Source organism: Rhinolophus hipposideros (genome assembly GCF_964194185.1).
Source record: "Rhinolophus hipposideros genome assembly, chromosome: X".
Lineage (NCBI taxonomy): Eukaryota > Metazoa > Chordata > Mammalia > Chiroptera > Rhinolophidae > Rhinolophus > Rhinolophus hipposideros.
The window spans coordinates 108,333,237-108,356,203 of NC_138046.1; the positions used below are offsets into that span (position 1 = coordinate 108,333,237).

The 22,967-nt window shown below is 48.5% G+C and overlaps 2 protein-coding genes across 2 annotated transcripts; both read right to left on the minus strand.

Annotated features, from left to right (window-relative positions):
* Positions 1 to 1,487: 1,487 nt before the first annotated feature.
* LOC308495158 (melanoma-associated antigen B5-like) lies at positions 1,488 to 5,204 on the minus strand (the record flags this gene model as incomplete). Its single annotated transcript, XM_081043080.1, has 2 exons — positions 1,488 to 2,560; positions 5,090 to 5,204. 2 exons carry the CDS (start codon positions 5,202 to 5,204, stop codon positions 1,488 to 1,490), a joined length of 1,188 nt encoding a protein of 395 aa, XP_080899206.1.
* Positions 5,205 to 9,656: 4,452 nt separating this feature from the next.
* Positions 9,657 to 10,667, minus strand: LOC308495159 (melanoma-associated antigen B1-like; the record flags this gene model as incomplete). The annotated part of the gene is made up of 1 exon (XM_081043081.1): positions 9,657 to 10,667. The coding sequence occupies one exon, from the start codon at positions 10,665 to 10,667 to the stop codon at positions 9,657 to 9,659; it is 1,011 nt and encodes a 336-aa protein (XP_080899207.1).
* Positions 10,668 to 22,967: the final 12,300 nt, after the last annotated feature.

A 22,967-nucleotide genomic window follows, 5' to 3' on the forward strand; every position in this document is an offset into this window, starting at 1 on the left:
AGGCCATTAGGGTGGGCCATAATGCAGTCTGAGTGGTGTCCTTATAAGAAGAGATTACGACACACGAGGAGACACTGGGGACACACTCACACAATGAGACAGCCACGTGAAGAGGGGAGTTGTCTACAAGCCAAGGAGAGAGGCCTCAGAGGGAACTAATCCTGCCAGTGCTCGACCTTGGACTTCCAGCATCCAGAGCAGTGAGAAAATTAATTTTGGTTGTTTAAACCACCCAGTCTGGGGTATTTTGTAAGGGCAGCCTGAGATAACTACTACACTGCCCCAAGTGGGCATTTCTTTCTGGGTTATCTACCATCCCAATGTAATTCACAAGAGCATGTTTTATGGCCTTCTGTTTACCCCATGAGGTGAGGAAGGTGGTCATGGGGTGTCCACACACACAACACTGGACACTGCAGAGATGAGATAGACAGCCATTTATTAACCACGTGTACTCACATGACGGGGAGGACCCCACGTGCCCCACGGTGCCACACGGGGTTTGCACTCGGGAACTCAGTGAAGAGACAGTATCTTTGGGAGGGGGCGTTTTTGGTATTAAGAGTGTGAGGTAACCCCTCGTTCCCAAGACAACGTGTAATGAGATTGTCTGCAAAATTCTGCAGGCGGGTAGGGAACAGACGACTGCTGTTTAGGAATGAGCAAGATCTATGCTTTGTCCCCTGATAAAGCTGGTTGTTTGGTAGGGGACCTTATCTGCAAATGAAGACTATGGAGGGGAACTTGCCGTTAGGGGATGTGAGTCCCTGCTGGTTTCTCCAAATGTCCAGGCAGCCCATATTATTGGGCCTTAATTTTGGACCTTGCCCCACAGTGCAGTTTTCCAGTCATTTTCTCTCAATTCAGACACCTCATCTGAGGATCTGGCCTCTGTTCACCAGTCCCATAGCCTCATACAGTCCACCACCGTGTAGTTTAATGTAAAAGTCTATTGTGGGGACTGACTTGTAGCTTCCAAAACTTCAACTGCCTTGCCTCAGGGGTTATATGCTTGAGTGCTTTCACCTGGAAGCCCTCCCGTCTCACTCGTCCTTTTTACTCTCCTGTAAGTCATAGAGGGGATCTCAACATCTTCCTCACATGACTGAAGCTCCCAGCTTCCAAAGTTCTGTGGGCAGAGGCTGGGTCTTTATGTCTGCAAGCCTAGTACTAGCACAGAGGCTTCCAAAGCGCAGACGCTCAATTATGTTTTGGGAAGAGAAGAGAGAGTGAGTGAGAGGTCTGGTCTAACTTGTTAAGATCTACCATCTCCTACACTCTTTAATACGCTAAGCATATCAAGATGTAAATCAATTTTACAAAACAAAAGACTGAGTCAGCAAAATGAAAGTTTTATGACGTTTTATTATTTTTTCTATTCCATTCTCCGAAAAATTTTACCGTGGGATTCTTTCACATTTCCTCTGATGTCCCTCTTGTGATGTAGTTTTTTATTTTTATTTTTATCTTCATGGTAAAAAAAATCCTCAGGCATCACTAGGGGCGAGAGCAGCCAGGGCCGTGATGTCATGTCCGGCTGTGGCACCAGTGGCAGCCCTGACTGACTCTGTAGCGCTTGCTCTCTCTTCGTCTAACAGAGCCTCTTCATACCAGGGTGAGAAGGCACTAGGGCCTGTGTCAACACCCTTTGCCAAGAATTCCAGGACTTGCATCTTGCTTGTTTCAGCGCGAGCTCTGGGGCCCCACAGAAACTCGTACAGCGCAGGATCGCTGTCAGGTACCTGGCGGTACTCCAGATACTCTAGCTGCACCAGGTCCGTGTAAATGAGCTTCCTGGGCTCCCCGTAGATGCGGTGCTCCCTCCCAGCGTATACTTGCAGTATATTCAGGAATTTCCAGATGTCTTCCTCTGTGGCACAGTTGCCCTTCATGAAGATTACGCCCAGGATTCCCATGAGGAGACCGGTCTTTGGTAACCCGTTGCCAGCATACACCCTCCCATTATTGGGGAGGTTCAGTTTGCTGACCAGGTCATATGCCTGGTTGCTTGAGTCGACTTCCTTCAAGTCGACCGCAAAGACGGCCTCAATATGATCAGAGGCTGTTTTGATGATGTCAGCAAATTGGTCTTGGTTAATTTCGCCCACAATCTTCAGCATGTCTTCCTTCAGAATGGGCTCTTGCATTTCATACTTGCACAGGAGAAATTGCTCCAGCAAATACAACTTCGTGGTTAGAAGATCACTGCACGAGGTCTCGGGAGATGGGACCTCCAAAGAACACGAATGGTCCTTATCTTGACTTTCATCACCTTTGTCAGATGTTGTGTCAAAAGCACCTGAAGAGGTAAAGGTGGTAGACGAGGGTCTCCAAGACCCCTGGGAAGTGCTACTTGTCTCAGTAGCTGATGGCCTTTGAGGATCACCTTCCAAAACAGAAGAGTAGGAGGGGTACTCGTTTCCCACTACTGCAGCTTTCTGATCTGTCTTGTGACTCTTGGAGTCAGCACGGGTTCGGTAGTGTTTGTTACGGGCACGGCCCTTACGCTTCTGTCGCCGTGGAGGCATGATGACACAGCGGGCACCGGTGATGCCAGCACCTGGACGGGGGAGAACGAGATGGTGTGGCACCTTTGCGGGGAGATTCCACCTTGGCCTTAACCAAGGGCACCTCTTTAAGTGTCTGAGGGCCGTCATTGCTCTGGGAACCCTCTTTAAGGATGTGAGGGCTCCTCTCTGATCAGCCTGTCTGCTGAAAACCCTGTAGAGAAGCTTAGAGCGTATTTAGGTCAGAGCCACACAGCCCTTTCTAGGTGTTACTGGGGCGACAGCAGGGCCTGTCAAGGGGATCCCCTTTGTCCTGGGTTTGGGAAGTGCTCTCAGTTCACATTCAGGATGATTATGTTAATGATTGGCAAGAAGCCCTACCCCACTCCCCACTGTGGTTCTTAAGCTGCCACCTAAATCCTCCATGCCACAAGAATGAAGACATGGTGCTTCTGGTAGAGAGTGCACCCAAAACTGACATCTCTCTGGGGCCCTCTCTGTCCTACGCTTTTTGGAGTCGTCAGTTCTCGTGGGGAATGCTCACGTGGTTCCAGGTAGGGACTGAGAGACGTCCGTCCTGCTGACTGTTGGCTTTACCGTCACCACACGTTCAGGGTGATGGGTGGTCCCTCAGGCTTCACTCAGTTTCCTGCCTTGGCACAGCCAGAGCCAGGGTCTCCTCTCTCGGCTTCAGGCCTATCTCATAGTAATGTCAGCACCTACCCGAGGGCCGGCAGGAAGAATAGAGTTTCGCCTCCTCTGGCTGCATTGGCCTGGCTTCGCTCAAATGAAAGATGCACGAACAAGTTGAGGTCCCCTCGTGAATGCTCCCACCGGGTCTCCCGCAAATCCTGTTGGAATGCCTGGGTGTATCTAAGATTCTTCCCTCTGATGAACTGTGACTGCACCACTCAGACAAAGGCCTTCACTCACTGTGATTCCCGGAGGAAGAATTAAGGGGCAGTTCTCCCTGACAAAGGCCTGGGCCTCCTTGAGTGACAGTAGTCAGGCATACTGAGGTCCTCGCTCTGAGTTTGGGGTGAGTGGTCCGCGCAGTGATCATGCTCCGTACCCTGATTCTCCACTGACCAGGAAATCCTCCCTGTGCTGACCTTTTGCCAGCACCTCAGCCCCCGGCCCCCACCCCGATGACGTAGTGACAGAAAGTGAGAAAGCACCTGGGGCTTTGCACCCGCCGGGACCCTCCCATGCAAAGTCGAGTGGTGATCCGCACGCCCCAGTTCCTGAGTCTGGGGTCCCTTCACTCCTCACTTCGGGCCTGACCTTCAGTCTCTGGGGCCTGCGATTTCTGCCTCAGCTGAGCTGAGCCAGAGAGCAGTAGTCCGGACCGAGGTCTTTATTCCCTGAGACCACCCGGGGTACGCAAAGGACTTTGGGACTAACTGAGGACTTTGGGCCTAGCAGTCATTTTGAGGCCTCCCGGGAATGGGGGTGGGGGTAGTTTAGGGTAATGTGTGGCTGCCTGTTTTCAGGGGGGAAGATTGTTGGAGATGTTGGGGCCCCCGCCCCCTTCACTCCGCCCCCCCGCCCGCAGTCCTCTGTCTGTGTCTTCCCTTGACTCCTTGTGGGGGTTGGTCCACCACTCATGTGCTGACCTGAGGTCAACCGCCATATTAAAGACCGCTTCTCCTTGAGACGCTGATTGGAGTCATTTTCGGCATGGAAATACCACCGTGGTTACAAGGAGGCTACAGTTGCAGTTTTCCCCAAGGGCACTGCTCGAAATTCCCACAGGGCTCCCGCTCTAATCGGCCTGTCCCCTTTAGGCTGCATCTGTGTGCTCTGACTGTAGCATACTGACGGGACAGGGGCTGTGAGTCTTTTCGTATGAGAAGTCTCTGATTTCATGTTCAAGGGCATCATTCAATTGGTGCAGTTCTAGGAACCCATGAGAAGAAAGTGAAGGGGATCCTCAGGGTGTCAGCCCTGTCCAGGTCTCCAGTGGGGAGTTTTCTGTCCCGGTCACTTTGGGGTACTCAGTCCTCAATAAGGGCCCTTACTTTGGCTCCACATAGGGCCTGGTACACCCACCCCTTTAGTCGAATGGTGGCTCCACTTTCAAACTAAGGATTTCACCTCCCATAGACCTGATGTAAATAAGTGTTGGGGGAGCTTCAGCGGGACAGCCCCGTCCTGGGTCTTCAAGGGCTGAAACCAGGGATGTCGCCTGATTCTTTGTCATCCCTACGATTTAGTGGTGATGGTCCCTCAGTGGTTGCTTCTACCCCCATTATGGCCTCAAATTCCTCCCCAGCCCTTAGACCTACCCCTCCTGCTAAGGCCAGCACCACCCTGAGACCCCTAGGAGGAAGTGAGGACCTCCGCCTCTGACCATACCTGTGTCAGTCTCCTGCGGCCAGGTAAGGAAGAGAATTCTGTCGTGTTTCTACTGCTGTGAGGTGTGTGGTTCCCTTCGTCCTCACAGTATTCACGTTGGCCTCTGGAAAGCCTAGAGATCCTCCCCTGTGGTCCTTAGGCCACACCCCTTAGAGTAAGTCACCCCTTTGTGACAGCACGGGAGGAAGTGAGTATGTCACTTCCTGTCAACAGTGCCCAGGTACCCAGGGCAGCCAGCAGGGGCAGGGTTCTCTGTGGTCCTCTCAGTTCTGAGTGTGCAGTGTTCCCTACATCCTGACTCAGGGTCCTCACCTCGACTCCTGACAGGGCCGGGGACATCTTCCTTGGCTTACCTGAGGACCCTCCCCTCAGACCAAGGCCCTCCATTCTGCCACCCTTCTCTCCGAGTCAATCTGACAGCCCTGACCAAGGCACCCCAGGGTTGATGGCTGGGGCAGTCTCTGGGCCACCTCACTGCCCTGGGGTGTGCAATACCCTGTGGTCTCTCCGGGCTCTGCACTTGAATCCTGGCAGGGCCTGGAATGCGTCCCTGTAGTGTCCTGGGTCTCAGAGCCGCAGACCAAGTGCTCACTTCCTGGGGTGCCAGGGAGGGAAGGTCAGGGAGTGCTGCATGAGGATGTCCTCCCTGCGCCCTTCCTGGGCTGACAGCAGGATTCAGACTCCTTGGGGCCTCTTGTTCAGCGTAGGAGTGAGCCCCAATGCTCACTCGGGATCCTTACATGACTCCTGATGGGAACCGGGACTGCTCCTTCTTTCAGCTTAAGGTCACCTACATAGAGCCAAGCTCGCATGTCCCTGAGAACCCTGAAAGAACCCTGAAAGACTCCTAACTGTGGGCGTGAATGTTTCTCCCTCTGCTGAACTGGGACCACCCCACTCACACTGAGACCCTTACTCCTCAGTGGCCTCTCAGTGGGATCTGATGGCGTCTCTTCCCGATATCTCTTCCTGGGACCTCCCAGGGCTGATAGTCGGAGGATTCTGTGGGGCCCCCACTGCTATGAGGTGGTTGGTCCGTAGTCTGGAAGGTTCCACATCTGGCTATCAGTTCACTGGCAATAGTGAGACTGCTCTATGGGACCTCACTGTTCTGAGGTTGGCGGCCCCCTTAGTTCTCACAGGGTCGGAATCTGAATTTCCCCCTCTGCCCACTAGAGAACCCCAGATTCAGGCCAATACCTTCACTTCATTGAGTGTCTGGGGCTGGAGGTGAGGTGGTGACATATCCGACTAGCCCTGCCCAGGGTTCGCAGGGCTGGAAGATGGTGAGACTTGGTGGCTCCCCTCTGCTCTGGGCCAGTGCCCTCCTGAGGCCTCCCTCAGTATGCTCCGTATCTTGACTTGTAGCTCTTCCCTCATACGAGGGCTGACAATAACCTGACCCCTGAGAAGAAGGGAAGTTTGCCTCATCTGGTCTCCCAAGGCTGACAGCAGTGGAAGGAATCTGTGCTGCCCCCAGTTAACAGGTATCTGGTCCCCTCAGTCTTCAAGGCTCTCACCTTGACTCCCGACCACCGGTAATTCCTCCCTCTGCTGCGTTGAGATACTCCTTGATGAGGTCCCTCCCCTCTAGGAGACGCCCTGGAGGGAGGTGTGACTGGTCACCTCACGGAGCCCAGGTCTCCAAGTCCAACAATGGGACAGGGCTCTAGATTGCCCCCTCATTTCTGGGAAGGGTACGCTCTTTGTCACTTAGTGTCACTACCTTGACACTGTTAGCCCCTTGGCTGAATGGGGCTCCCCCATGGGTCCCAGAGTTGCAGTTCCCGCAGATCATCTCCTCCCTCAGAAACTGAGGGGTAACCTCAGTGTGAAAGCTCTACCTGGACGTCCAGGGCCGACTGCGGAAGCAGAACTTTGTGCCTTCCCCTCTCTTCTGGGGTGGATGGCTGCCTCATCCCTAATGCAGGATTTTTACCTGGATGGCTGCCTTGCGCTGGGCTGCCCCTCTCTGCTGGACAGCCAAGCTGAAAAGCAAAGCCCCATCTCCTGGAATCCCTCCAAGGAGAAGTCAGGTTGTCCCCCATCATGCCAGGCCTTCCCTGGGCCTGCCAGGGCAAACCTCGAGGGAGGGGCTGGGTGCAGGCCCCTCTGTTGTGTTAATCAGGGTCTTCACCTTGAGTGTGAGCCAATCTGGGGACTGTATCCTCTGCTTACCTGAAGGGATAGCCCTCAGGCCTAGGGGATAGCCTTCCTGGGACTTCCAAGACAGAGGTCAGGAGGAGCCGCGAATAGCCACAACTGTTTTCCTCTTTCAAGGGCTGACAGCTGGGGTGGGGCTCTATGGACCCCACTGCTCTGGTTCCCTTCTTGGAAGTGTCACATCCCTACCACATTGAGAAGTTTCCTACTGCAAACCTGGCAGAGACTGGGTCCTCGTGCCAGGAGTGATGTGACAGGGGCAGGTTGTGGCAAAACGCAGGGACCCCAGACGAGGTGCTGGGTTGTCAGAGAAAAAACAGTCTGATGGATTCCTTCTTTCCACATGGCCTGTCATGTGACTTCTGTAGTGCCAGACTGATTTTGCAAGGGGGGGCTGCCCACGTTGATTTTTGAGACCTCAATGTTTTGAGCTTAACTGGTTGTGCATATGTACGTAATCATACTGCCACTATTATTTCTTGTCTTCTTTATTCATCCTGCTCATTCTCATAGCGATACTTCTGTATCGCTATTCTTACTGCTGTGTGTATCCTATTCTAATCCCCTGCTCTCTGTACAGAGACCTTCCTTAGTCCCCTGAGATGCATTCCTGGAGCTCTGAGATGGAAATAGTGAATTAAAAGGCACGTAGTCAGACTCAGGCTGGTAGGATTGGAAAAATGTGAACTTCCCACAAATTCAAAACAGGGATCTAATCCGGGCTCGGTCACTTACCAGCTTTGTGAAGGTGAAAAATGTGCAAGTTATTGATGTCTAAAGGCAGTCCGGTAAGCCTTATCGTGTAGGAATGTTAGAACATACATACTGTATTATAGACGACTTGGGATATGGATTGGGATGTAGTGGGTCTTTAATGATTAGCCGCTATTATGTGTTTATTTTGAATCCCCAAAACAGTAAGATCCCATCAGAGTTTTTTGTTTCTTAAATCCAGCACATATCAAATAATACGCAATGATTCGCAACAAACTTTCTTTAATAAGCTAAGCATATCCACGTAGTTTTAACATTAGCAAAATAAAGACTGTAAGGTATAAGGCAAACCAATAATTGATCACAGTGAAATTTTTGTGTTTTAATTTCCTTCCTTCCCTTTAGGATCCCAAGGGTTTTATCCTTGGATTCTTTCACGTCTCCATGAGAATCCTGTTTCACTGCCCCGTTATCTCCTCTAGATCAGGAGCAAAATATTGAATATTTTCAAGTTGTTTTACAAATTTCAATACTGTAACATTCAAAGCTTTTCACCAGCAAACGCGTGAGAGCCATAGCATTCACATATTTATATTCTGAAAGTTCTACACCTTCTACTGAAAGAAACAACATTTGAAAACAACACTACATATCTATACCAGTCTATTTATCTGTCTGTCTGTTTTTACCTAGAGGTTACTCGTGAGGAAAATGGAAAAGCAGATTAACATTGTGTTACAATTATACTGACCTCGACCACAATTTGTCTTTGAAATTCCAAAACTGTAACTTTCAAACCCGTTAAATAGGAAGAATATGACAGGCACGTCATTCACATGTTTATAATTTGAAGGTGTAAAGCTTCATTAAAAGACATAACATTTGAAAAACATACTACGTCTGTTAATATATCTAATCTAATCTATTTTACCCAGAAGTTACTCATGAGGACAAAGGAAATGCAGACAAACACCGTTTTAAAAGTAAACTGGCCTTGATCACAACTTGTCTTATAAATTCCAAAAGTCTAAAATTCAAACCTTTAGATAGTTAAAAAATGTGAGAGCATGTCATTCACATATTTATATTGTGAAGGTTATAAACCTTCATTAAAAGATACATTTGACAAAATGCTACATATCTCTATAGCTATCTGTCATCTATCTATATCTCCTATCTTTCCATCCATCTCTCCATCCATCCATCCATCCATCCATCCATCCATCCATCCATCCATCCATCCATCCATCACTGTACCATCATTCTTTCTTTACCTAGAAGTTGCACATGGGGTGAAAAAGGAAATGCTCTTAAAAATCCTGCTTACAGCTAAACTGACGTTGACCACAGTTTGTCTTACAAATTCCAAAACTGTAACTTTCAAACCCTTTACGTAGAAAAAATATGACAGCCATGTCATTCACATATTCACATGTTGAGAGTTCTAAACCTTCTTTAAAAGACATCACATTTGATAAAATACTACATGTCTGTCTATACCTACATCTAATCTATTTACCTAGAAGTTAGTCGTGAAGAAAAAGGAAATGCAGATAAACACTTTGTTAAAAGTAAACCGTCCTTCACCACAATTTGTCTTACAACTTTCAAACGTTTTAGATAGCAACAAATGTGACAGCCACGTCATTCTCATGTTTATATTTTGAATCTTGTAAACCTTTCTTAAAACAAATAATCTGAAATTGGTCTCCGTTTCTATGTGTTTATCTATCTACGTATCGATCTAGTATCTGTCATCTATCTATTCTTCTATCTCTACCCAGAAGTCACTCATGAGAAAAAAGGAAAAGCACATAAACATTTTGTTAAAACTAAAGTGACCTCAACCGCCCACTACTTGACAGGCAGGCTGGTCTCTTCAACCCCGAGGTGAAAAGCCTGCCCCAGACCTCACTACATGTGGGAGGAGCCGTGCGCCGTGGCCTTGGAAGGCGCACGGGCCTTGGCAATACTGGCAGCCCTGGCTGCGGCTCTCACCTCTGCTCTCTCTTCCTCATCTCTCAAAGCCTCCTCGTACAGCTTTGGGAAGGCACTGGGGACGGTCTCTTTGAGCCTGGCCATAATCTCCAGCACTTTCATCTTGGTGGTCTCAGCGTGGGCTCTTGGGCCCCACAGGAACTCATAGCGTGGAGGATCACTGCCGGGCACCTGGCGGTACTCCAGGTACTTGGGCTGCACTAAATCTTTGATGATGAGCTTCTTGGGCTCCCCGAAGATGGCATGCCTCCTCCCAGCGTAGACGCCCAACACGCTGAGTGATTCCCAGACCTCCTCCTCGGTGGCGCGGTTGCCCTTCAGGAAGATCGCGGCCAGGATGTTCATCAAGAGACCAATCTTTGGGACACTCTTATCCCTGTTCAGACTTCCCTCACTGGGGAGATCCAGAATGGTGATGAGGGCATAGAAGTGATTGCCGGGGTCGACTTCCTTCACCTCAAGGCCAAAGACCAGCTCCATGTGTTGAGAGGCTCTCCTGAGGATCTCAGAGAACTGCTCCTTGTACTTCTTTTTGACCGACTTCAGCATTTCTGCCTGTGTAATGCACTCACCCATTTTATACTTCCCCAGCAGGAACTTCACCAGCCTGTGTGCCTTCCTGGTCAGAGGATCTGGGGGAGCCGACCGAGTGGACAATGCCACAAGGGAGGTGCTTGGGCCCTCCTCAACTTGGCTCTGGGCCCCTCCATCAGAACTTGGGAATGACACACCTGCCTCAGGAGGCCCAGCGGCTGAGGCTCCCTGAGGTTCCTGGAAAGGGCCAGGAGCAGGGCAGCTTTGGGGAGAACCCCCAGAATCAGGAGAAGTGGGGCACTCTTCTTCTGCTGCTGCAGCGGCCTGACCACCTCGGAGACTCTCAGTCTCAGCTGCACCCTGGAGACGTTTACTCTTCTGACCCCGAGGCATGATGACACAGGTCAGGCACAGCGGGCACCGGTGTGGGCAGAACAGGTGATGCCAGCACCTGGAGGAGGGAGAATGAGATGGTGTGTGCACCTCTGCAGGGAGATTCCACCTTGGCCTTAACCAAGGCCGCCTCTGCAGGTCTGAGGGCCGTCAGGGCTTTCGGGGACCCAGGGGGCTCCTCTCTGATTGGCCTGGGTCCTCAGAACCCTGCAAAGCTGCATGGAGAGTACCTAGGACAGAGCCATACACCGTGCCTCGAGTTACTGGGGTGACGGCAGGGCCTGGCAAGGGGAACCTTGTGTTCTGGGTTTGCGATGTGCTCTCAGTTCACATTCAGGATCATTCTGTGAATTTTGGCCAGGCACCCCAGCCCCCCATCTGCTCTGCCTCTCTCCAGTAGACCCTTCAAACCCAGAATCGACATATCCCTGGGGCCCTCTTTGACCACAGTACTTAGGGATTGTGAGGTGTCCTCTGTGTCTGGGGTGAGTGGTCCCCACAGTGATCATGCTCCGTAGCCTGACTCTCCACTGACCTGGAAATCCTCCCTCTGCTGACCGGCTGCCAGCCCCTTAGGCGCAGGCCGCCACCCCTAGGATCTCCCAAAGGAAAGTGAAAAAAGCACCATAGGCTTCACAGTGCCCAGACCCTGCTATGCAATGTCACCTCTGGTGACCCACTGCCAGCGCCTTACCCCCCAGCCCCATGACTCTCCCCTAGGGAAGTGAGAAGGCAACTCGGGACACCCCGCCCAGACCTCCACGTCAATGACACCTCTGCTGACCTGCTGTCGGCCCCTGAGGCGCAGGACGCCACTCCCATGGTCTCCGCAAGCAAAGTGAGAAAGCACCTGGGGCTTTACGCCCACCTCCACACTCCCATGCCAGGGTCTCTTCTGCTGACCTGGTGCCAGCAGCACCTTAGGCCTGATCCCCCACGCTCGTGATCTCCCTCCGGACACGAAGTGAGAAAGAACGTCCGGCTTTCCATCTGCCCGGACCTCCCACGCCAGTGTCCCCCTGCTGGCCTGCTGGCAGCCAATTCGGGCCAGACCCCCCCCACACACACGCATCCCACCCCCCCTCCGCCGTGACTCCCCGCAATGCAAAGTGAGAAGGCACCTGGGGCTTTCAGTGTGCCGGGACCCTCCATCGGACCCTCCATCAGGTGTCCCCTAGCTGGCCTGCTGCCAGCCCCCCAACCCCCCAGCCTCGGGCCCCCAGCCCCGTGACCTCCTGACCCTAAGTGAGAAAGCAGCTCCTGGGGCTTCACACCCACGCGACCCGTGTGGGGCAGCGATCCGCAGGCCCCAGTTCTGGGGCCTGGGCTCCCCGCACTCCTCACTGGGGGCCTGACCCTCAGTGTCTGGGGCCCGCGATGTCCCCCTCAGCTGAGCCCAGCCACAGTCCACCCGGCCCGGCCGTGGCCTTCATTGCGGGACCCGCGCGGGGACGGGACGGGCTGTGGGCCTAGCAGCCACTTTGAGGCCTCCCGGGAGTAGGGAGTGGGGTGGGGGTGGGGCAGGACACTGCCTGGCTGCCTGTTTCCAGAGGGGAGGGGTCGGTGTGGTCGGGGCAGGGCCCCGCACTTGTACCTAAGGACACTGAGGACAGCTGGTGCCCTGATGCCCACAGGATGACAGGCGGACTCCTCCTTCTGCTCCCTGCACCCCGCAGCGCTGGCACAGGCCTCACCGGGTGGGCGGGGCCGCCTGGCTCCCTGGCAGTGGGCGGGGCCACTTCCGGTGCGTGGGGCTGGGCGGGGCTGCGGCACGGGAGGGGGTGGGGGTCTGGGGGAGAGCCCCGCAGGACTGGCCCTCAGGAGCCCGGTCTGCACTCTCAGCAGGTCCTGGGGCTCCTCCTTCTGCTCCCCCGAGTCAGCTGGCCTGGGACCCAGGCTCTCTTGTCCCTCAGAACCCCCAGGAGGAAATATTTAGGGACCCGAGCCAAGCTGCCATGCGTGGGGCCGCCCATCACTGACAGTAATGGGTGACCCCCCCCCCCCGCCGTCCTCTCTGTCTTCCCTTGATGCCTTGTAGCTGCTGGGCCACCTCCCCTGTGTCGCCCTGCGGCCAACCTCTCACATCAAAGACTGCGACTGCCTGAGACTCCTGCTGCGTGTGCTGGTGCACCCCTCCTGGCCCTCCCTGCGTGAGGGCTCCCAGAGATGGCTGCAGGGTGTGAGAATCCTTGGGGCCCCCGTATTCTGAGGTAAGGAACTTGCACTGTACTGTATCATACATAGCAGGCCTGTAAGTCATCCCTTGTCTAACTTAAATCCTTCCTTTCCTAAGTTCCTCTAGAATCACGTGGAGAAAGTGGGGTGCCCATTAGCCTCACAGCTCTGCCGGGGGCCTCTGTTGGCTGACATCGGTGTTATTGCTGCAAGTTTCTGGACCAAATTTCTGCCCTCATGTGCAAATGCTGTGATAGTTGCTATTCTTGTTTAATCCACGCCTGAGCTTGTATTAAGGTGATGATTTGAAAAGCACAGTCCTCATCTACTAACAAAATTTCAGATGGTCATTGAACAACCTCTGGACTCACAGTGTCCCAAACAATTCAAACTTTCATCCTGATGTTACCCCATGGCCCTGGCACCTGGCTATGAGGCAGTGCCTCGGGTTCTTTCAGGGAAACATGAGAAATTCATTGTCCCAGGGCACACGGGAAGAAACAAGGCCCAAACTTTACAAACTTTCCTCCAACCATCCCTGTCAACTACAGGCCTGTGTCTCCTTCCTGGCACGCTGCCAGCTGCCCCCACACAATTACTGATTCAGTACAAACTTAGTGCTTCTCAGCGGTTTCTCATTACTTTTTTACTGCTATTGTTGTTGTTGTTGTTTTTATCACTTCTTTAGTTTTTGAATGGTTGATTTGGGACCCAGGAAACAGCAGCCCAAGTTTGGTCGTCATCTTGGAAACTATGGGTAAGGCTCTAAATCTGTAATCCATTTAAGAATGTTCATTTTTACAATATTCTGTTCCCCTGGATGGACGATTCAGGTTTGATCTTTAAAATCTTTCCTTCAACCACTCCTCTCAATCTGACTTTATTTCCGGCTATAGAATAGTCTCAGCTTCAGAGCACTCTCCTACCTGCCCACACAGAGGTTCTAGTTAAACACTGACTTTGAGTACCCCAGGGGTAGTCATGTTTTTTGTTTTACTGTTGTTGTTAACATTGCTTTTGTTATTCCTTAATTTTTCCAGGGTCGATTTGGAGTGTGGGAAACAGCAGTGTGAGTTTGTTTATCACCTTTCCAGTTATACGTAAGGCAGTAAGTCTGAATACATTAAGGAGTATTGACCTATTGACAATATTCTCCTTCCTGTCAATAAATATAGTATACTGCTCTCAGACTTCTTTTTTCTCAGACATACTGATAAGCCTATCAGTACGTTTTTATAGGTCTCGTAAAGAACTTGTACATTTCTGTTTGATTTTCTATTAGGTATGTTTTGTATAGTATTGTTGTGAATGGCATATTTTCCGTTACATGTTGTAATTTCTTAGTCATCTCGTTTGGCCGGATTCCTGAATTTGCTGTAGTGATCTTTGGTACGTCAGCTTTTCCAAGTTTCCTATATATCTGAATACTTTCTGCAACGAGTTTTAGGTTTTTAATAAGGAGATCATATTGTTAGTATCATTATCTCTTTCTTTTCACTATTCTTACTTCTTATCTATTTTGGTGTTTGTATTCTTGTATAATAGTTTTGTACTGGGTATGTATTTTCATCCAATTATAAACAGTGTTTTTCATACCATATATCTTTGTCATGTTCATGACTCTATTGGGTATGCTTGTATTGTTTCACGTTGAGTACGTTCATAGTAGATTTCACAAAATGGAAATTCTCTGCTACTGCTAAAAGTTATTGTCCTGAACTGGTGTGAATTTTTGTCAAATGCTTTTTCTTTTTTAACAATTTTTTTAAAAATTTTCAATTACAGTTGACACGCCATATTATTATATTACTTTCGTGTGTACAACATAGTGATCAGACACTTATGTAGCTTACGAGGTGATCACCCTGATAAATCTCGTACCCATCCGACACCATACATAGTTATCCCAATCTTACTTATTGTCTATATTCCGTATGCTATTGTCTATTTTCCGTATGCCAGGACTATTTTGTAACTACGAATTTGTACCTCTTAACCTCATCCCCCGTCCTCCGTCAAAACGTTCTCTGTATGTATGAGTTTGTTTTTGTTTTGTTTGATTATTTTGTTTTTTAGATTTCACATGTAAGTGAAATCATATTCTGTTTGTCTTTCTCTGACTTATTTCAGTTGGCACAATACCGTGTAGGTCCATCTATGTTGTTGCAGACGGCAAGATTTCATTCTTTTTTTTTTAAAGTTCCATTGTATGTAAGATGTAGGATTTCTTCTCTATCTGTTTACCTATTGATGGACACTTAGTTTGCTTCCATATCTTGACTTTTGGATGACTTTTGGAAATGGTGTTTTACGTTTCGTTGGATAAATACCCAGAAGTGAAATTAATAGGTCCTTTTTTGTCTCTTGTAATAGCCTTTGTTTTAAAGTCTGTTTTGTCTGGTATAATTATTGGTACCCCAGCTTTTTGTTTGTTTCTTTGTTTGTTTCCATTTTCATGAAGTATCTTTTTCCATCCCTTTACTTTTTGTCAGTATGTGTTTTGCGATCTGAAGTGTGTCTCTTGTAGGCAGCATATGTAAGGGTCTTGTTTTCATATCCATTCAGCCCCACTATGTGTTTTTATTGGAGCATTTAATCCATTTATATTGTAACTAATTTTGATAGACATATAGCAACTGTGATTTTATTAGTCATATATTTTTTTTTTACCTCCTTTTCTTCTTTTTAAAGAAGCCTCTAACATTTCTTGTAACACCGCTTTGGTGGTGATAAACTGCTTTTTCTTTTGCTTGTCGGGGAAGCTCTTTATCTATCCTTCAATCTAAATGACAGGCTTGCTGGGTAGAGGAGTCTTGGTTGTGTCCCTGTTTTTCATCACTTTGAATATTTCCTGCTAATTCCTTCTGGCCTGCAAGCTTCTGTTGAAAATCACCTGACAGTCTTTTGGATGCGAGCTCCCTTGTATGTGGCTGTGTGCTTTTCTCTTGCTGCTTTTAAGATTCTCTCTTTTCCTTTAACCTCAGAGACTTTTGCTTTACCCTTGCACGTGGTCCTGTGGTTCCCCCTTTTTGTGCTAATGTGGTGATTTCCAGTTGACAGTGATTTCTAATGTTAATTAACTGCTATATTGGAAATACTCTGTATTTATTTAGAATGTCTGTCCCTATGTGACTAGCTTTGGCCTAAGTATTGTTTTATTGAGGGATCCTCGCCTGGTGTTTGTATGAAGTAGAGGTAGCCTGTTATAACGGTTGACTAATTCCCTATCGTTTTGTGTGGTTTAGAAGAATTTGCGTGAATCGATGATTAGTTTTTCTTTTGCTATTTGGTGTTAACAAGTACCCAAACCAGGGTGGTCTTGGAGGATTAAAATGCTGCCTTGGGTTGGAGTGTAGTTTCTGTTTGTATTATGTGGATTGAAGATTTCTGTTTCTCTGTGGATCTATTTAATTATTTACAATTTGCTAAAAATGCTCCATTTTACCTCAGTTTTCATATTGAAGATATGATATTTAAATAAAATCCTCTTATTATAGAAATTCTCAAACATACACAACGGTACAGAGAATAGAATAGTGAACCCAATTACCTGACGTGCATCATTACCAATCCTCAATTTTTATAAGTAGGATCTTGTTCACATTAAGCTTTAGGATTTCGTTTGGTGATTGGCAGGCACACTCCAGAGGTAACAATGTGCACTTAGTTAGTTAGGAAATGTCTACTGTCTCTTTTTGGTGATGTTGGCAGTCATCACTCTTATCCGTGTATACATTAGAGACTGCAGGATGTTAATTCTCTAATTCTAAAATTCCTTTGAGTTTATAACTTGAAATTCTCCTTTAGGTAGAACTGTATTCTTGTCCACTGTTTGTCATCTGGAAATATCGGTAATACTCATTTATAGTGCTCTCCAGATCTGGAGTCTGCTTTGTCTGAAATAAATATGGCTGCTCCAGTTTTCTTTCATTTGTGTCAGAATGGTATATCGTTTTGCGTCCCTTTCCTTTATCTGTATCTTTATTGGAAGGTGGGTTCGTTGCAGGCAATATGTCATATGGTCTTGTTCTTCTTTTTCTTATCTCTGACAATTTGTGTCCTTTAATTAGTGTATTAGGACTACTGACTTCTCAATTAATGAGTGGTATAGTTGGATTAATATCCACCATATTAGTTACTGTCTTCTATTTGTCACCCTTGTTCTTCGTTTCTTTTCTGTCTCCCAGTCTTTTGCTACCTTCCCTGGTTTGAATTGTGCATTTTATTTACATTATTCCATTTTCTCTCTTGTTTAGCATATCAGTTATACTAATTTCTTTACTTACTGCAGTGGATGCCCTGCAGTAAGTAAAGTTTGAAGTTTCCACATTGATAACTAATCCAAGTCCACGTTCAAACAGTGCACTACCAAGTCCTGTTCCCTATAATACTCGTATTGCTGTCATTCATTTCGCTGATTCATAAGGTGTAATTACTGAGCACACCGCTGCTGTTATTACTGTAAACTGTTTGTTATCTGTTAGATCAAATAAGCAAAAGTAACGTATTTTATTTTATCTTCGCTTATTCCCTCTCTAACACTCTTCCCGTCTTTATGTAGACCTGAGTTGCTGGCCTGTATCATTTTCCTTCTCTCTGAAAAACTTAGCTTAACATTTCTTTCAAAGCGGTTCTAGTAACGAATTACCCCAGTTTACATTTGTCTGAGAAAATCTTTCATTATCCTTCACTTTGAAGGATCATTTCACCTGTTTGCAGAATTTCAGGTTGGTGTTTTTTCACTGCCAACACTTTAAAGCTTTAGTTCAACTCTCTTCTTATGTGCATAATTTTTGAGGAGATGGCCAATGTAATTCGTATCCTTGCTTCTGTGTAGGGAAGGTACCTCCTTCTCTGGCTTTTTTCAAGAAATTATCTTTTTCTTTAGTTTTCTCCACTTGAATGTGATATTTCTAGGTATAGATTTCTTGGTGTTTATACTGTTTGGAATTCTCTGAACTCCCCGGATGTGTGGTATAGTGTTTGTCATTAATTTTGGGAAATCCTCAGTCATCATTACTTTATGCATTTCTTCTGTTTCTTTGATTCTTTCTCCTCCTTCTAGGGTTGCAAATGTTATACGTACCTTTTGTCATCCAAAAGGGGGCCATTCCCTCTCAAAGAGAGAAGACAGTAGTTCTTGGCTATTCTCCTGTCTTTTTTGTTCTTCCCTTTTTTTTCTTTGCATTTCAGTTGAAAGGTTTATGGACAATTTTTCAAGTTCCCTGGAGTTTTTTCCTCAGCCATGTTCAGTACACTGGCGCGCCCATCAAAGACTTTGTTCATTTCTCTTTTTTATTTCCAGTATTGGTTTTTCATTCTTTCTTAGAGTTTACATCTCTCTACTTACATTACCTACCTATTCTTGCCTGTTGTTTACTTTTTTCCGTTATAGCCCTTAGCACATTAATCATTGTTATTTTAAATTACTTGCAGGATAATTCCAGGATGTGGGCCATATCTGATTGTGATTGTGATGCCTGATCTGTCTCTGCAAACTGTGTTTCTTGTCCTTTATTATGCCTTTTAATTTTTTGTTCGAAATCAGACATAACGTACTGGGTCAAAGGAACTGGGGTAAGTAGGTCTTCTGTGTGAGGTTTTGTGTTTTTCTGGCCCAGACTTAGGCTGTTACTATCTGATGGAGCTGTAGGTATCAGAAGCTAAATTTCCTGTGGTGTCCTTGTTTTCATCTCCCTTGTTCTTCTTAAATAAGGTGTGAGATGTGCAGGTGTTTCCGTTGTAATCCTTTGTGATTATACAGGAACTTTGCTGATGGGGTCATAAGGTGTGGGGTGAGGGGTAATATTGTACGATCGGATGACTAGATCTCAGATTTTTAGTGGACCTGTTCCTCTGGGCTATGATTTCACAAGCGCTTTTCAGTTTTTTCACCCCTTAGGGAAAGGAAGTTGAGAGGCCTAGCGTTGGTCATTTCCTCTCCCCCAGGTTGTTTAGGCTCTGGTGAAACGCTAGTCAGTTAGGTTCCGATAAATAGTTTCTCTTTAATCGGGCCTTTTTATAAAGAACAGGTTGCTGTAGGCGTTTTTCAAAATGGCTACTTTTTCCTCCCCTCTGCTGAAAATACAAAGGTGAGGACCTCGTAGGGCTCCTGGAGGTAAAACTCACAAAAGTTTAGGAGTCCCTGTTAAACTGGACCTGCCTGGAGTTTTTACATCTCAAGCTAGTCTACACTGAACCTCCAGCAATTTGGCAAATATACTGTTTTGTTTTTATCCCGTTATTGGCTCTAGCAGTGGTTTCTGCTCTTGGACTTCTGCTCCAAAGAGCTCTGAGTCTCTGTATCTCCCACTCAATGTCTGCATTTTGGGGGGCAGCATTGCCTTGTGAACTCAGTTCTCTGATGGAGCTAAGAAGATGGCTCAGTTTGCTGTATGTTCAGCTTATTCCTTGTTGGGAGCATGGGCGTGACAGTTGGCGCTCCTTCCATGCTGGACTGAAACCTGGAAGTGACCAAGCAAAATCCACTTTCCAGCTCACTCAGCGTTTGGGGCGGAATCCCTTTCCTTTTATCTATAGGAGTCAGTGTTTGTTTCCTTTTTGTTGCTTAGAGGAAAAATTCCTTATCTAGACGATCAACTATATGGTGAGGGAAGGAGGAGTGACTTTGGGTGGTGAACCCACAACATGATATAGAGACGCTGTATTACAGAACTGTATACCTGAAACCTATGTAACTTTGCTAACAATTGTCACCCCGATAAACTTTGATAAAAAAGAAAAGGAAAAAAACTAAACAGAACCTGCAATTTCATGCCACATTGCCCTCTCCATAAGCTATTCAAAACATGGAAGATTTCTTCTTCAAGACAAGCAGGATAGTGATCGCACGCTTTTGAAACGCAATGTAATGCAATTGATGGACATCCCAGCACCTTTGTCACAATCTGTTCCTTAGAATCAAGCCACAGGCCCTACCTGCACATGAGGATAGGAATACACAAAGGTAGAATCACCAGTAGGTAAGGATCCTGTGTGCCCAGTACAACTCTGTCTACCGCAGCCTGCCCTTCAGGCCCCGTTGTTTCATGTCCCTACCTTGTGCAAAATATGTCCCCTCCCTAGATCCTTACATACCTGATTCAATTACAACATCCCCTCAAAATTCCAACCTCATGGTCCATATCAAAGTCAACCTGGAAGTGACGCTGAGTCTCCAGGGGTGTAGTTGTGTGGGGACAGAGCCCCAGAGAACAGTTTCCAGGCTCTCTGCATCACATAGAATGGTGCTGGCTCGGGTAGTAAATGGCCATCAACTGTGATTGGATGGCCATCAGCTGTGGCTAGTTGGCCGTGAGCTGTAACCCGTAAGCCATTGGCCACTAATATAACTGCTGTGGCTACGCTACTAGAAAAATGGGGACTAGCAAGAGCGGATTGCAGAGAGGCGGATGCCGCCGGCGAGAATACAGTGATATAAAACTCCCCTGCTTATGGCTCCGTGGGTGTTCCTGCTTGGCCTCACCATATCCTGTGTTCTTATGTGGGGAGCGGGACCGTAGACCCCGCAGGCCGCAGGCCGCCTCTCACGACACATGGCGTAGTCGGCAGGATACGGTGCCGGCCAAAGCTTTCCGAAGCCAGTGGAGCAGTTTGTGAGTATGAGCACTCGGTCTCAGGAAGACCAGGAGGAGCAGTTGCCTGAGAGCTGGATCCCCGTGGATGGGTGGGAAGACGTGGCTGGTTCCCCAGCCAGCAGAGGCCGGAGAAGGCGAAGTTCATTGCGGCCCTGTGGGCTGGGAAGTGCATGCTGAGGCAGCCCAGATGCAGGACTTGTAGTCCCAGGAGGAAACGCTGCTGAGTCCTCCGTGGGAGATGAGGGTGAGGTCAAGGTCGTCCCTCATCACCAGGGCAGCCCTGGCGAATGACTATGGACCATGGGGAATTGCCTTCTATCCCTGATTTAATGGACAGCTTGACTGTTTGTTTGGGAACATACCACCATGTATTGGAACTGGTGGATGTTTGCTTTTGTATCTTGACCGGCCAGCATGAGAATATGTAAGCACCTTGACTGTGAGCCGCTGTTGTTCCAGCACGGTACCCCGAGAGGCCCAGAGAGAGAGTAGCAGTGCCCTGAGAGCCCTGGCTGAGCCCAGAGAGTCTGGCTGTGCCCTGAGAGCCCTGGCTGAGCCCAGAGAGTCTGGCTGTGCCCAGAAGTACTGGTGTTGCCCTGAGAAACCTTGTCTGCGCCCGGAGAGATGGGTGGTACCCTAAGAAGCCCAGGAAGTCTGGCTGTGCTCAGAAGTACTGGTGGTACCCTGAGAAATCCTGGTTGTGCCCGGGGAGACTGGTTGTACCCTAAGAAGCCCAGGAAGTCTGGCTGTGCCCAGAAGTACTGATGGTGCCCTGAGAAACCCTGTCTGTGCCCGGAGAGATTGGTGGTACCCTAAGAAGCCTAGGAAGTCTGGCTGTGCCCAGAAGTACTGGTGGTGCCCTGAGAAACCCTGGCTGTGCCCACAGAGCCTGGCTGTGTCCAGGGTATTGCATTCACCCCGAGGCTCCTTGCACAGGGACCCTCGCGGAAGACGCTTGTGGAGTAGATTGTGAGGCGAGACCCTGTGTAGGGGTGGAATGTGGGGACAGAGCCCCAGAGAACAGTTTCCAGGCCTCTCGGCCTCACATAGAAAGGTGCTGGCTCGGGTAGTAAATGGCCATCAACTGTGATCAGATGGCCATCAGCTGTGGCTAGTTGGCCGTCAGCTGTAACCCATAAGCCATTGGCCACTAATATAACTGCTGTGGCTACGCTAGCAGAAAAATGGGGACTAGCAAGAGCGGATTGCAGAGAGGCAGATGCCGCCGGCGAGAATATAGTGATATGTCTCCCTGCTTATGGCTCCGTGGGTGTTCCTGTTTGGCCTCACCATATCCCGTGTTCTTATGTGGGGAGCGGGACCGCAGACCCCGCAGGCCGCCCCGCAGGACAAGTTGTTAAGTGTTCCAGCTGGACACATTCCATCTTTATGTGTGGATCTATGAAACAAGAGAGACCATTGTGTCCCCCAAAATTCTTGTGGAAGTCATAACTCTCAGTATCCCAGAAAGGCACTGTAGTTGCAGATCAGGTCTTCAAAGTCTGGTTAAGTTAAAATGAGGCCATTAGGGTGGGCCATAATGCAGTCTGAGTGGTGTCCTTATAAGAAGAGATTACGACACACGAGGAGACACTGGGGACACACTCACACAATGAGACAGCCACGTGAAGAGGGGAGTTGTCTACAAGCCAAGGAGAGAGGCCTCAGAGGGAACTAATCCTGCCAGTGCTCGACCTTGGACTTCCAGCATCCAGAGCAGTGAGAAAATTAATTTTGGTTGTTTAAACCACCCAGTCTGGGGTATTTTGTTAGGGCAGCCTGAGATAACTACTACACTGCCCCAAGTGGGCATTTCTTTCTGGGTTATCTACCATCCCAATGTAATTCACAAGAGCATGTTTTATGGCCTTCTGTTTACCCCATGAGGTGAGGAAGGTGGTCATGGGGTGTCCACACACACAACACTGGACACTGCAGAGATGAGATAGACAGCCATTTATTAACCACGTGTACTCACATGACGGGGAGGACCCCACGTGCCCCACGGTGCCACACGGGGTTTGCACTCGGGAACTCAGTGAAGAGACAGTATCTTTGGGAGGGGGCGTTTTTGGTATTAAGAGTGTGAGGTAACCCCTCGTTCCCAAGACAACGTGTAATGAGATTGTCTGCAAAATTCTGCAGGCGGGTAGGGAACAGACGACTGCTGCTTAGGAATGAGCAAGATCTATGCTTTGTCCCCTGATAAAGCTGGTTGTTTGGTAGGGGACCTTATCTGCAAATGAAGACTATGGAGGGGAACTTGCCGTTAGGGGATGTGAGTCCCTGCTGGTTTCTCCAAATGTCCAGGCAGCCCATATTATTGGGCCTTAATTTTGGACCTTGCCCCACAGTGCAGTTTTCCAGTCATTTTCTCTCAATTCAGACACCTCATCTGAGGATCTGGCCTCTGTTCACCAGTCCCATAGCCTCATACAGTCCACCACCGTGTAGTTTAATGTAAAAGTCTATTGTGGGGACTGACTTGTAGCTTCCAAAACTTCAACTGCCTTGCCTCAGGGGTTAT